The sequence below is a fragment of the Mauremys mutica genome, chromosome 17, assembly GCF_020497125.1.
Source record: "Mauremys mutica isolate MM-2020 ecotype Southern chromosome 17, ASM2049712v1, whole genome shotgun sequence".
In the NCBI taxonomy this organism is placed as follows: domain Eukaryota; kingdom Metazoa; phylum Chordata; order Testudines; family Geoemydidae; genus Mauremys; species Mauremys mutica.
In genome coordinates, this window is record NC_059088.1 from 11,530,056 (window position 1) to 11,542,537 (window position 12,482).

A 12,482-nucleotide genomic window follows, 5' to 3' on the forward strand; every position below is an offset into this window, starting at 1 on the left:
GCACCTCCAGCCCAGAGCCCTGACCCCCTCCTGCACCCCAACCCGCTGCCCCAGCCCTGAGCCCCTCCCACACCCCGAACCCCTCATTCCCAGCCCCACCTCACAGCCCTCACCCCAACCCGCTGCCCCAGCCCTGAGCCCCTCCCGCACCCCGAACCCCTCATTCCCAGCTCCGTTGGGTCGCAGGCATCAGTTTTCTTCAGCTGGATCTCCAGAAAAAAAAAAGTTTGAAAACCACTGCCCAAGACACCTCCTGCCTCCCGGTACTGGGGGAGGCAGGATCTAACGGGGAGGACACGTGATCCCCTGACGTGTCTCCTCTGTCCAGTGACCCCCCCTGGGGCCGCTGCACTCTCCCCACCCCACCAGAGTTACTGGGGGGGGGGGATTTGTCCTCCTCCCGCTGTGCCTCCCCCCCGGCACCTTCGGCTGCTCTCCCTGGGCATGGAGCGGGACGGAGCCACGTGGGCTGAGGGTGGCCGCTCCTGGTCGCTGCTCCGGGCCTGAGAGGCAGCCCAGCTGGGGAGGGAGCGGTGACCCACGGGGCGTCCCCTCCGCTCCCTGCCCAGGCCTGGCTGCCGGGGACAGAGACCGAGCGTGCCCCGGGGGAGACCACCCCGGCAGGCCAAGCAGAAATCTGGGGGGGGAGGGGGCACTTAACCCCCGCTGCCGCCCCCCGCCCATGCATCCCCTCTGGGTATCTCAGCCAAGCCTAAGACCTGTAGGAGCTTAGCTCAGCCGGCCCAGGCGTGGGGAGCGAGGAGCAGCCCTGGGCCAGCGAGGTCCCCAGCCTGCTGCCGAAGACGTGCCAGGAGAAGAGGTTCCGGGGAACGGGATCGCGACGCACGGAGCTGTATCGGCCCGGCCGCCGGAGTGTAACAGCTTTGCCTGGCCTAGGGCGACCAGATGTCCCGATGTTACAGGGATGGTCCCAATATTTGGGGCTTTTTCTTGTATAGGCTCCTATTACCTGTCCCAGTTTTTCACACTTCTTGTCTGGTCACCCTGGCCCCGGCCCCTGTCGTGCGTCGGTGCTAACGAGGAGAAGGGGAACCGCAACCCGCGGGAACCGTCTCTCCGGGGCTGATCGTCTCTGGGGGGGTCCCGGGCCCCTCGAACGTGGCTCAGGATGTGCGGAGGGGCTCCAGCGATCGTGATGACATGGTGCCACAGGGCCCAGCCCCCGCTGTCCGCCCGGGCGGCTGCACCCGCACGCCCCCTGCGCTGCTCACGGCGACCCCTGCTGGCCGTTCGCTGTCTCAGGGACTCAGCCCCTCCGCACGCAGGCCGTGTGTGAATACCCCGGAAAGGGACCCCTTCCGGGGGCAAGAGTCCAACAGGGCCTGGCACGGCGCCCTGGTTACCACCCCTCCCGGGCTCGCTCTGATCGGGAGCGGCGCCCCCCAGGGCTTCTTCGCCCCGTTCCCTGACTGAGTCACTGTTCAGCCCCCTCCTGGGGATAACAAAGTTCAAAAGTTACTGACCCTCTTCCAGGTCTTCAGCCCCATCTCTGGGCCACTCCGACCGTAGCTGGTGGGTAGCGGGGACACGGTCCCACCCACTACTCCAGCACCTACCTTGCTCCTCTGGCTCCAGCCAGCAACTGAACAGCTCCGGCCCCAGCTCCTTTTTATATGAGCCTGCTGGTCTCTGATTGGCTGCTTTCCCTGCAGCCTCTCTAGGCAGCCTGGAGGACCCACCTCTCCTGCTCTTTCCTGGGGCAGGGTGTGGTAGGATGGCGAGGCCTCCAGCAGGGGGCCGTAGGGCCGTGGTTCCCAAACTTCAACAACCCGTGAACCCCTTTCACTAAAATGTCAAGTCTCACGAACCCCCTCCTAAAAACGAATATTTCCAGGGATTTTCTCCTTTACCCGAGTAGAAATGATAAAAGCCGTGATCTGGGAAATATAACATTTGTTTTGATGACACGCTTATTACACACTATTTATTATTATTGATCATGACAGTATGTTTATTACATTATGAAAATGGCACCACTCCTCCGAGATCTCACTTCCGCGGCTTGTATCACGTTGAAGAAGCCTGTTCTAAGACAAGGACCCTACGGTTCATCAAGGGGTATCAGATGTGAAACAGCAGGAAGGGATTTAAGAAGCCAACTCACAGAGATCCTCCTCCACAAGCATTCAGGGCTTGAGCAGTCCAGGCAAACAACAGACGTTACAACAAAGCTTAAACTTCTTCTTCATAATAATTTTTAAAACAATACTAGCTGCCTATTTAATTTTAAAAACAGCAAAAAAATATCCACCTCCCCTTTCCATTTCTGATAAGGAGTCTTGAAGTTTAAATCTCCTCAGTGTGATAGAGACGCTTGCTTTGATCTGCTCAGCTCCTGGAAGGCCCCAAGGCTGTGCCATTAGGGATTTTTTTCCCGAGAACCCCCTGTAACATTTCACGAACCCCCAGGGGTTCACGAACCCCAGTTTGGGACCCACTGCCTTAGGGCCTGGTCCACCCGCTCACATATGGGCGGGTAGGATTTCGATCCGCCTGGGGAATTGGACCTTTACTCATTGATTTAATAAAACTGGGCGTGCGGCTAAGACGTGGTACTTGGGACGTATCTGAGGTCGCTCGCCTGGGGCGCGGCGTGTTCCCAGAGCACCAGGGGCCGGGCTGACGTATTCCTGGAGGTTTCATCCCGCGCCTTAAGCCTTAATGAAAGATTCGCCTTTAATTCCTGGGGACTCCAGAGCACTCCTGGAGGGTCGGGGACGCTCCTCCAGGGGCCATTTCACTCCGTTGAGCAAGGAACCGCAGCAACCGGAGCCGAAGCCGCGGCGCCATCATCCAGCCTCACTATAACCGAAACAACGGGCCGCACAGGGTGTGTCTGCACCACAGAAAACAACCCCCAAGCCCCACGGCAGCACGTCTCAGAGCCGGGGTCTGCACCGAAACCTTCGGTCCACGGGCGGGTCCTCGACCCCCCTCTCCACCCCAGGCCCCACCTCTTCCACCGAGGACCCACCCCCGCCTAGTCTCTCCCCATCCCTGCTCCACCCCAGACCTGCCTCCACTGCACCTCCTCCCCCAAGTCCCTACCCCCACCCCACCTCTACCTGTCCCCTCCGCTGCCTCTCCCTGCCCTGGTCCACCCCCACTCCACCCCGTCCCCCAAGCCCCTGCCCCTCCCCGCCTCTTCCTGCCCCGCTCCTCCCACCCACCGTGTCTCCCGCACGTTGCTGAACAGCTGATCGTGGCAGGTGGGAGGTGCTGGGTGGGAGGGGGAGGTGCTGATCTGCGGGGCTGCCAGTGGGTGCTCAGCACCCACTGTTTTTTCTCCATGGGTGCTCCAGCCCCAGAGCACCCACCGAGTCGGCTCGGGTGCTCCGGCTGACCTCCGGACGTGGCGGAGGGGAGTGAAACAGCCGTGCCCTTGGGAGACGGAGCCGAGCCCCGACGGGAGACTTCTCCCCCGCGTGTCCGAGAGGTGGGTTTGCTACAGGCGCAGCAGCACGTCCCGGCCGTCGCTGCAGTGACCGTCCCCACCGCGGCCGCGGTTCGGGCAGCGACGTGCGGCCCCGCGGAGCCCGGGTCTGCCCGCACGACGGCGCTAAACCCAGCCGTGCAGCCGCTCCCGTCGGGGGGGGGTCACAGCCTGACCAGACCGGGCCACGCGGCTAGTGTTAGCGAGGTCGTGCGAGCCCCTCGCTCCGGCATTGGGGCTGGGGGTGTGGACGCAGCCCTAGCGAGCGGCGCCCAGCAGGATTTGGCGTCGCAGAGGGGGAGCCCGGTCGGTGAGAACCGCCACGGGAACCGCCAGCTCTGAGCAGGGCGCTGCCGGTGGGATGGGGCGTCCGGCCAGGTCGGACGGGAAGCAGGGAGGGGAGCTGGGTCTCCAGCCCCACGGGCGGTTTCTCAGGCTCTGGTTCGAACAGGGGAGCGGGGCCCCAGGCCGTGCAGCAGGACGGGGCCGGCCGACCCCAGGTCCCTTGTGCTGTGTAGTCGCTGGGTGGGGGCCGGGCACCCTGGGCCGGGGGGGGAGGTTCTACGGCAGTTGGAGGCAGCCGGGGCCCAGCGATGGCAGCTGGGGCTGCTGGGTCGCAGGGAGGCCGCGGGGATCAGGGTTTGGGGCTGATCGGGGTGTAACCCCAGCCCCCCTCCACCCCACAGAGCATCGGGGTCACCCCCTGCAGCAAGTATATGGCACAGGGATGGGGGCACCTTGGGGATGGGGGGATCTGGATAGTGGGGGGGCAGGGGGGTCATTCTGGGGAGATCTGGATAACTGAGGGGAGGGGAGGGGGGTCATTTTGGGGATCCAGCTAACGGGGACAGGGGGTCATTATGGGGGATCCCTGCCCCCCATTAATGCACATCCGTCCCTCCCCCCAGTGTCTCCCGGGCTGGCTGAGAAGCTGAATTTCAAGTGGATAACCAAGGTCCTCTCCTGCCTGAGCCTCCTGACCGGGCTGCTGGCGCTGGTCTCCCCGTACTGGATGGAAGTCGACAGTCCCGGGTTCAAGACCAACGTGGGGCTGTGGAACATGTGCATCAATTGGTTCTGCAAAAACATCCCTGTGGGGTCAGGTGCTGGACCCACATCGGCCCCTGGTATCCCCCAGCACAGACAGCGCGATGGGGCCCCCCAATCCCGACCCGCAGCCCCTCAACCCACCTGCTGCGCAGCACAACCAGTGTCCCCCCAATCCCGACCCGCAGCCCCTCAACCCACCCACCGCGCAGCGCAACCAGTGTCCCCCCAATCTCGACCCGCAGCCCAGTCCTGGCCTCCACCCCCTCAGCTCTGCCAGTGCCGATGAGTCTCAGGTCAGTGGGGTTGGGGTGCAGGGGGGTGCAGGGAGATTCCCCTCATTAACCAGCCTGGCTCTTGATCCCTCAGTGGCATTCGAGGTGGCCAAAGCGCTGATGACGCTGTCCACTCTGCTTGGGTTCATCGCCGTCTGCTCCGTCCTCACCTCCTTCCACACCTTCCGCAAATACAGGCTGGCCGCTGTCACCAACCTCTTGACAGGTACCGCTCGCCCGGCGCTGGGACGCGACCAGCTCTGGGGTGGGGCGCGGGGGCTGGTTATACAGGGATTCCTCACCCGGCTCTGAGATGCAGCCAGCTCTGGGGTGGGGCACGGGGACTGGTTATACCGGGATCCCTCGCCCGGCACTGAGATGCAGCCAGCTCTGGGGTGGGACGTGGGGGCTGGTTATACAGGGATCCCTCGCCCGGCCCTGAGATGCAGCCAGCTCTGGGGTGGGACGTGGGGGCTGGTTATACAGGGATCCTCGCCCGGCGCTGAGATGCAGCCAGCTCTGGGGTGGGGCACGGGGGCTGGTTATACCGGGACCCCTCACCCGGCGCTGAGATGCAGCCAGCTCTGGGGTGGGGCGCGGGGGTTGGTTATATGGGGATCTCTCAGCTGGTGGCCAGCTCTGGGGTGAGGGAGCTGACTAACAGCTGAGTGGGGCTGGAGAAGGGAGGTTGCAACCCAGACCTCTGCCCCGCACCACAGGACTCCTCATGCTCCTCAGCATCCTCATCTTCGGGTTGTCGTTCTCCAAGATCGCGACCGCCTTCCACCCCGAGGTGGAAGCCCATCGCGGCTGGTCCTTCTTCGTGGCCTGCCTGGCCTGCTTCCTCTTCCTGCTCAGCGGTGAGAGACCCAGAGCGCGGGGAGGCAGGGGGTGGGGATGGGACTGGATGGGGGGATAGGTACCCTGGTGGGAGGGGCTGTGGGGTGGGATGCTGGGGAGGGGGTTGGGGGTGCTGGGGCTGTCGGGGAGGAGGTTGTAGGGGGTTGGGGGGATGGGAAGCACTGGGGGCTATGGAGGTTTGGGAGGGGCTGGGGGGGTTCACCCCATGGATGGGTTGTGACTCCCTCCGAGCCCACCACTCACCCCAGCTCTCCCACCCCCCACAGGGCTCGTGAGCCTCATCACCCACACCCAGTGCTGCGAGACGCCCACCGAGCACCTCAACCAAGTGGCCCCTCAATGGGGCAGCCTCTGGCCCGGGTCCACGGCCCAGATTCACCAGAACCAACCCTGCCAGGATCTGCCCCCGCCGGTGTGAGGGCAGGGACCAGGTCGCTCTGCGTGTGTGTGTGTCCCTGCCACCCCCTGCTGGAGGGGCTGAGCCCTGCTCTGTGTGTGTGTGTGTGTGTGTGTGTGTGTGTGTCCCTGCCACCCCCTGCTGGAGGGGCTGGGCCCTGCTCTGTGTGTGTGTGTGTGTGTGTGTGTGTGTGTGTGTGTGTGTGTGTGTGTCCCTGCCACCCCCTGCTGGAGGGGCTGAGCCCTGCTGTGTGTGTGTGTGTGTGTGTGTGTGTGTGTGTGTCCCTGCCGCCCCCTGCTGGAGGGGCTGAGCCCTGCTGTGTGTGTGTGTGTGTGTGTGTGTGTGTGTGTCCCTGCCGCCCCCTGCTGGAGGGGCTGGGCCCTGCTGTGTGTGTGTGTGTGTGTGTGTGTGTGTGTGTCCGTGCTACCCCCTGCTGGAGGGGCTGGGTCCTGCTCTGTGTGTGTGTGTCTGTGTGTGTGTCCCTGGCGCCCCCTGCTGGAGGGGCTGAGCCCTGCTCTGTGTGTGTGTGTGTGTGTGTGTCCCTGCCGCCCCATGCTGGAGGGGCTGAGCCCTGCTGTGTGTGTGTGTGTGTGTGTGTGTGTGTCCCTGCCACCCCCTGCTGGAGGGGCTGAGCCCTGCTCTCTGTGTGTGTGTGTGTGTGTGTGTCCCTGCCACCCCCTGCTGGAGGGGCTGAGCCCTGCTGTGTGTGTGTGTGTGTGTGTGTGTGTGTGTGTGTGTGTGTGTGTGTGTGTCCCTGCCACCCCCTGCTGGAGGGGCTGAGCCCTGCTCTGTGTGTGTGTGTGTGTGTGTGTGTGTGTGTGTCCCTGCCGCCCCCTGCTGGAGGGGCTGAGCCCTGCTCTGTGTGTGTGTGTGTGTCCCTGCCACCCCCTGCTGGAGGGGCTGAGCCCTGCTGTGTGTGTGTGTGTGTCCCTGCCGCCCCCTGCTGGAGGGGCTGAGCCCTGCTCTGTGTGTGTGTGTGTGTGTGTGTCCCTGCCACCCCCTGCTGGAGGGGCTGAGCCCTGCTGTGTGTGTGTGTGTGTGTGTGTGTGTGTCCCTGCCACCCCCTGCTGGAGGGGCTGAGCCCTGCTCTGTGTGTGTGTGTGTGTGTGTGTGTGTGTGTCCCTGCCACCCCCTACTGGAGGGGCTGAGCCCTGCTGTGTGTGTGTGTGTGTGTGTGTGTGTGTGTGTGTGTCCCTGCCGCCCCCTGCTGGAGGGGCTGAGCCCTGCTGTGTGTGTGTGTGTGTGTGTGTGTGTGTCCCTGCCGCCCCCTGCTGGAGGGGCTGAGCCCTGCTGTGTGTGTGTGTGTGTGTGTGTGTGTGTGTCCCTGCCACCCCCTGCTGGAGGGGCTGAGCCCTGCTCTGTGTGTGTGTGTGTGTGTGTGTGTCCCTGCCACACCCTGCTGGTGTGGCTGAGCCCGGCGCTGTGTGTGTGTGTGTGTGTGTGTCCCTGCCGCCCCATGCTGGAGGGGCTGAGCCCTGCTGTGTGTGTGTGTGTGTGTGTGTGTGTGTCCCTGCCACCCCCTGCTGGAGGGGCTGAGCCCTGCTCTGTGTGTGTGTGTGTGTGTGTGTGTCCCTGCCACCCCCTGCTGGAGGGGCTGAGCCCTGCTGTGTGTGTGTGTGTGTGTGTGTGTGTGTGTGTGTGTGTGTGTGTCCCTGCCACCCCCTGCTGGAGGGGCTGAGCCCTGCTCTGTGTGTGTGTGTGTGTGTGTGTGTGTGTGTGTGTCCCTGCCGCCCCCTGCTGGAGGGGCTGGGCCCTGCACTCGTGTGTGTGTGTGTGTGTGTGTCCCTGCCGCCCCCTGCTGGAGGAGCTCGGCCCTGCACTGTATGTGCGTGCGCGTATCCCAGAGCATGTAGCCACACGTGCCCCTGTGTCCGGCTGGCGTGTGACTGTGCGTCTCAGACAGCCTGTGTCTCCGGGGGTGTGATTCTGCGTCCGGGAGCTCGGGGAGGCGCCGGCTCACACAGAGCGGGGACCCCCGCCCCTCTGGCCAGCGCACGCCCCTCTTCCCTTCTCCCCAGAGATCCTTGTGCCGAAGGATACGGAATCGGGACAATTTATTGCACTGAATTAAAAAGAGCGTTTGCAATTCGCTGGCTGTGCATCGCCCCAGCTGGAATCACATCAGCACCACGGGGCCTGACGCCGGACAGCGGGACAAGCAAAAGGGGGTGGGGGGTGTCTGGGGATAGATAGATAGATAGAGGGGGTGGATGGGGATAGATAGATTGATGGGGGGTGGATGGGGATGGGGGGTTGGACGGGGAGGATCGCGACATAGTTAACTCCCTGTCCCAGCCCCTGTGCTCTGACCCCAGCTGAGCTCAGGGGCCAGTTGTGCCAGGCGCTGCCCGGACACACAGGGGAGACAGGCCCGGCCCAGCAGTTCAGGAACTGACTAGCCAGCGGGCAGACGTGTCGCTGGCCCTGCGTTCAGACGGGGAATGGGAGGCCAGAGACACTGTGGCTCGCGCTGGCTGGGAAAATGTAGTTCAGGTCCACGAAAATTTCCAAATGTTTCGGGGGGGAGGAGGGATTAAACCATCCAGGCTGAAGCAGGAGAAAAAGCCCAAAACACTCGAAAATCTCCAGAGACCCGAAATCCAGCGGCCGATTGTTTTGGAAACACCAACAAGGGGGGGGCTTTTTTGAAGGAAATGTTGTGGGAAGCTCATGGGGTGAGCTGCAGACGGGGCGGGACACTGGCCTGGTCACTTTCGCGCTGCTCCCCAGGCTGCAGGGTCCCCGGCCCGTGGCAGCCCTCGCGCCCCCATAGTCCGGCCGGAGGGGGGGCTGCGGCCCTGTGAGCCCCAGGGGCTCTGAGGCTCCCGGCTGAGCGGGGCTGTCGGGCATTCGTGGAGATCCGGCCACGGGACGGTTCGATTCGGCCGCGCGGGTAACGGCCGACGGAGGAACGTTTCGTGGGAATTGCTGATTCCATCAGTGGGACCTGGAGCTGGATCTCTCTCACATTTCATTCGAGGCTTGAACGACCGACAGATCTTACAGCGATCGGTTACATGAGTCTCACGCAAGGAGCGAAGACACTGAGTGTGCGGGTCGCTTCTTGGCACAGAACTGCGACAGGAGTCGCACGACTTGAAGCCTGGGGCATGGGCCATGCTCCGCACCAGACACCAAACTAAAGAAGTTATCCAGCTAAGGGGAAGATGAACACGACTCAGGCTACTCGAAGGCCGACAGCAAGGCTGGAGCACAAAGTACCAACGACCTTCACTGGCGGCAAGAAGGAAGTGAGGGTGGGGGGAGTGCGCAGCTCCCCTTACAGCGCGTGATAGAGGCGCCTCTCCGGGGGTCGCAGCGGTGCTCCCCCGCTCTGGGTACTGCTAAGGGAAAACCTTCCGGCACCGGTGCACGTGGCGAGCACACACACCTGCTGTGGAATACGCAGGAGCAATCACTCAAAGAAGAATAGCTAGTTCCACATTGTTCTTCAAACCTCAGATCACTGAAATGCAGCTGTGCATCTGAGATACTGTATGACTGTAGTGCGTTTGGCACTGCCTGCATCTAACATCAGGAGAGGAGAAGAGCACAAGACTGGCCCGAGCTTCTCTGAATAAAAAAAAAGGCGAGACACCCCCACCCCCTAGCAATGCAACAAGAAGGGAGAACAGTAGCTGGGGCCAAGATAGGAGATGCAATGAAACCCTTCTGTACCCACACACGTATTCACACACAAACAAGGGAAAGCGCCTCAATCATCCCGTAGATCAACTTGGCACATTAGCCAGGAGGAAGCAGATTGTGAGTGTTTTCGACCACAAACCCCATCCCTCCAGATTTGCAACCATCCCTGGACCAGTGACAGGTGCACAACCATCCCCGGACCAGTGACACATGCATAACCATCCCCGGACCACTGACAGGTGCACAACCATCCCTGGACCAGTGACAGGTGCATAGGCAGCCAAGTCATTCGAAATAAGCAAGGAGGGAGCCAGTGGAAAAAATGAAAGGGGCCACTCTGGTTATCACCTTGGGGTCAGGGGTGTGCTCTGTACCCCCAAACCTTACCTCCCTTTTCACGTATTCACACACAAACAAGTGAAAGAGCGCGCCTCAATCATCCAAAAGATCAGGGGTCGGCAACCGTTCAGAAGTGCTGTGCCGAGTTTTCGTTTAGTCTCTCTGATTTAAGGTTTCACATGCCAGTAATACAGTTTAATATTTTTAGAAGGTCTCTTTCTATAAGTCTATAATATAGAACTAAACTATTGTTGTATATAAAGTAAATAAGGTTTTTAAAATGCTTAAGAAGCTTCATTTAAAATTAAATTAAAATGCAGAATCCCCTCCCCCAGACCCCTGCAATAGGTCAATTTGGCACATTAGGCAGGAGGAAGCAGAATGTGAGTGTTTTCGACCACAAACCCTGTCCCTCCTGATTCGCAACCCCATGGACCAGGCGGCAGCAAGTCCTGAGCAGCAGGAGCACAGATGGTTACGTTGCGCTGCAGAAACTGCAACTAGTTGCAAAACAGGAGGGTTGCACAATGTGTGGTGACACCTGCTCACACAGAGCGGGGACCCCCGCCCCTCTGGCCAGCGCACGCCCCTCTTCCCTTCCCCCCAGAGATCCTTGTGCCGAAGGATACGGAATCGGGACAATTTCTTGCACTGAATTAAAAAGAGCGTTTGCAATTCGCTGGCCGTGCATCGCCCCAGGTGGAATCACATCGGCACCACGAGGCCTGATGCCGGAGAGCAGGAAGAGCGAGAAAGAGAGAGAGAGAGAGAGAGAGAGAGAGAGAGGTGTCTATGGGGATAGATAGATAGATAGATAGATAGATAGATAAGAGGGGGTGGATGGGGATAAATAGATAGATGGGGGGATGGGGATGGGGGGGTTGTACAGGGAGGATCGCGACAGAGTTAACTCCCTGTCCCAACCCCTGTGCTCTGACCCCAGCTGAGCTCAGGGGCCAGTTGTGCCAGGCGCTGCCCGGACACACAGCGGAGACAGGCCCGGCCCAGCAGTTCAGGAACTGACTAGCCAGCGGGCAGACGTGTCGCTGGCCCTGCGTTCAGACGGGGAATGGGAGGCCAGAGACGCTGTGTCTCGCGCTGGCTGGGAAAATGCAGTTCAGGTCCACGAAAATTTCCACGTGTTTCGGGGGGCGGAGGGGGGGTTAAACCATCCAGGCTGAAGCAGGAGAAAAAGCCCAAAACACTCGAAAATCTCCAGAGACCTGAAATCCAGCGGCAGATTGTTTCGGAAACACCGAGAAGGGGGGGGGGGCTTTTTTGAAGGAAATGTTGTGGGAAGCTCATGGGGTGAGCTGCAGATGGGGCGGGACAGCGGCCTGGTCACTTTTGCGCTGCTCCCCAGGCTGCAGGGTCCCCGGGCCGTGGCAGCCCTCGCGCCCCCATAGTCCGGCCGGAGGGGGGGCTGCGGCCCTGTGAGCCCCAGGGGCTCCGAGGCTCCCGGCTGAGCGGGGCTGTCGGGGTTCGCGGAGATCCGGCCATGGGACGGTTCGATTCGGCCGCGCGGGTCACGGCCGACGGAGAAACATTTCGTGGGAATTGTTCGTACCGGGTCAGCCCAACGGTCCATGAGCCCAGTGCCCCGAGGCAGGCGCCCCGGAATCTCGGTAGACGTAGGGAGACCAAGAGACCCCGCCCCTCTATGGCCCCGCCCATTGCTCCGCCTCCTCACCCGAGGCTCCGCCCCCGGCCAGGCTGAAAACCGGAGCCGGGCCAGGGGCTGCTCTCCGGCTCCCCGGCCCCCTGCCCAGGGCAGGTGGAGGGTCAGGTGCTCCCCACAGCGGCCTGGATTCCCTGGGCGGCTCTTAACAGGGCCCTGGGGGGGGAGAGACGGGGCGGGGCGGGGCCACGGAGATAGGCGGGGTCTCGTAGCCTTCCCGCCCCCCCCACGATTTCGGCGTTCTGGCCGTGGGAGGTTTAAGGACCCCCGAAGCGTGGGGCTACGTCAATAGCCATTGACAGGCCTGTCCTCCAGGAACCGAGCTCCTTCGTTTCGAACCCGGGTCACAACGTGACCATCCCCTGCCTGGACACGTGTGCACGGGGCTGGAGGGAGGGAGGGGTGTATGGGGGTCGATAGATGTGGGGAGGGATGGTGGGTGCAGGGGGATGGATTTGTGGGCGGGGAGGGAGGGGTGTATGTGGGGATGGAGCGTGTATGGGGGTCGATAGATGTGGGGAGGGATGGTGGGTGCAGGGGGATGGATTTGTGGGCGGGGAGGGAGGGGTGTAAGTGGGGATGGAGCGTGTATGGGGGTCGATAGATGTGGGGAGGGATGGTGGGTGCAGGGGGATGGATTTGTGGGCGGGGAGGGAGGGCGCACGGGGGGTAGATGTGGGAGGTATGGAGGCTCCCAGGAGTCTGGACTGGGCCCCTCTGGCTTGGGGCACCCCGGACACTCAGGCGGAGGCCAGGATGGGTCAGGGAGACCCCAGAGAATTA

The 12,482-nt window shown here is 62.2% G+C and overlaps 1 protein-coding gene across 5 annotated transcripts; it reads left to right on the plus strand.

Annotated features, from left to right (window-relative positions):
- Nucleotides 1-4,029: 4,029 nt before the first annotated feature.
- On the plus strand, nt 4,030-6,275 carry LOC123352124. Of its 5 annotated transcripts, none has more exons than XM_044991881.1 (6): nt 4,030-4,166; nt 4,363-4,581; nt 4,871-5,002; nt 5,496-5,636; nt 5,904-6,075; nt 6,206-6,275. In XM_044991881.1, coding segments are annotated over exons 1-5 (645 nt in total). In that variant the 5' UTR covers nt 4,030-4,165; the 3' UTR covers nt 6,056-6,075; nt 6,206-6,275. The 5 variants fall into 5 exon arrangements, with proteins under 5 accessions (XP_044847816.1, XP_044847815.1, XP_044847814.1 ...); XM_044991880.1 differs by having other exon boundaries at nt 5,904-6,077; nt 6,198-6,244; XM_044991879.1 differs by lacking the exon at nt 6,206-6,275 and adding an exon at nt 6,128-6,176 and having other exon boundaries at nt 5,904-6,077.
- The last annotated feature ends 6,207 nt before the right edge of the window (nt 6,276-12,482 follow it).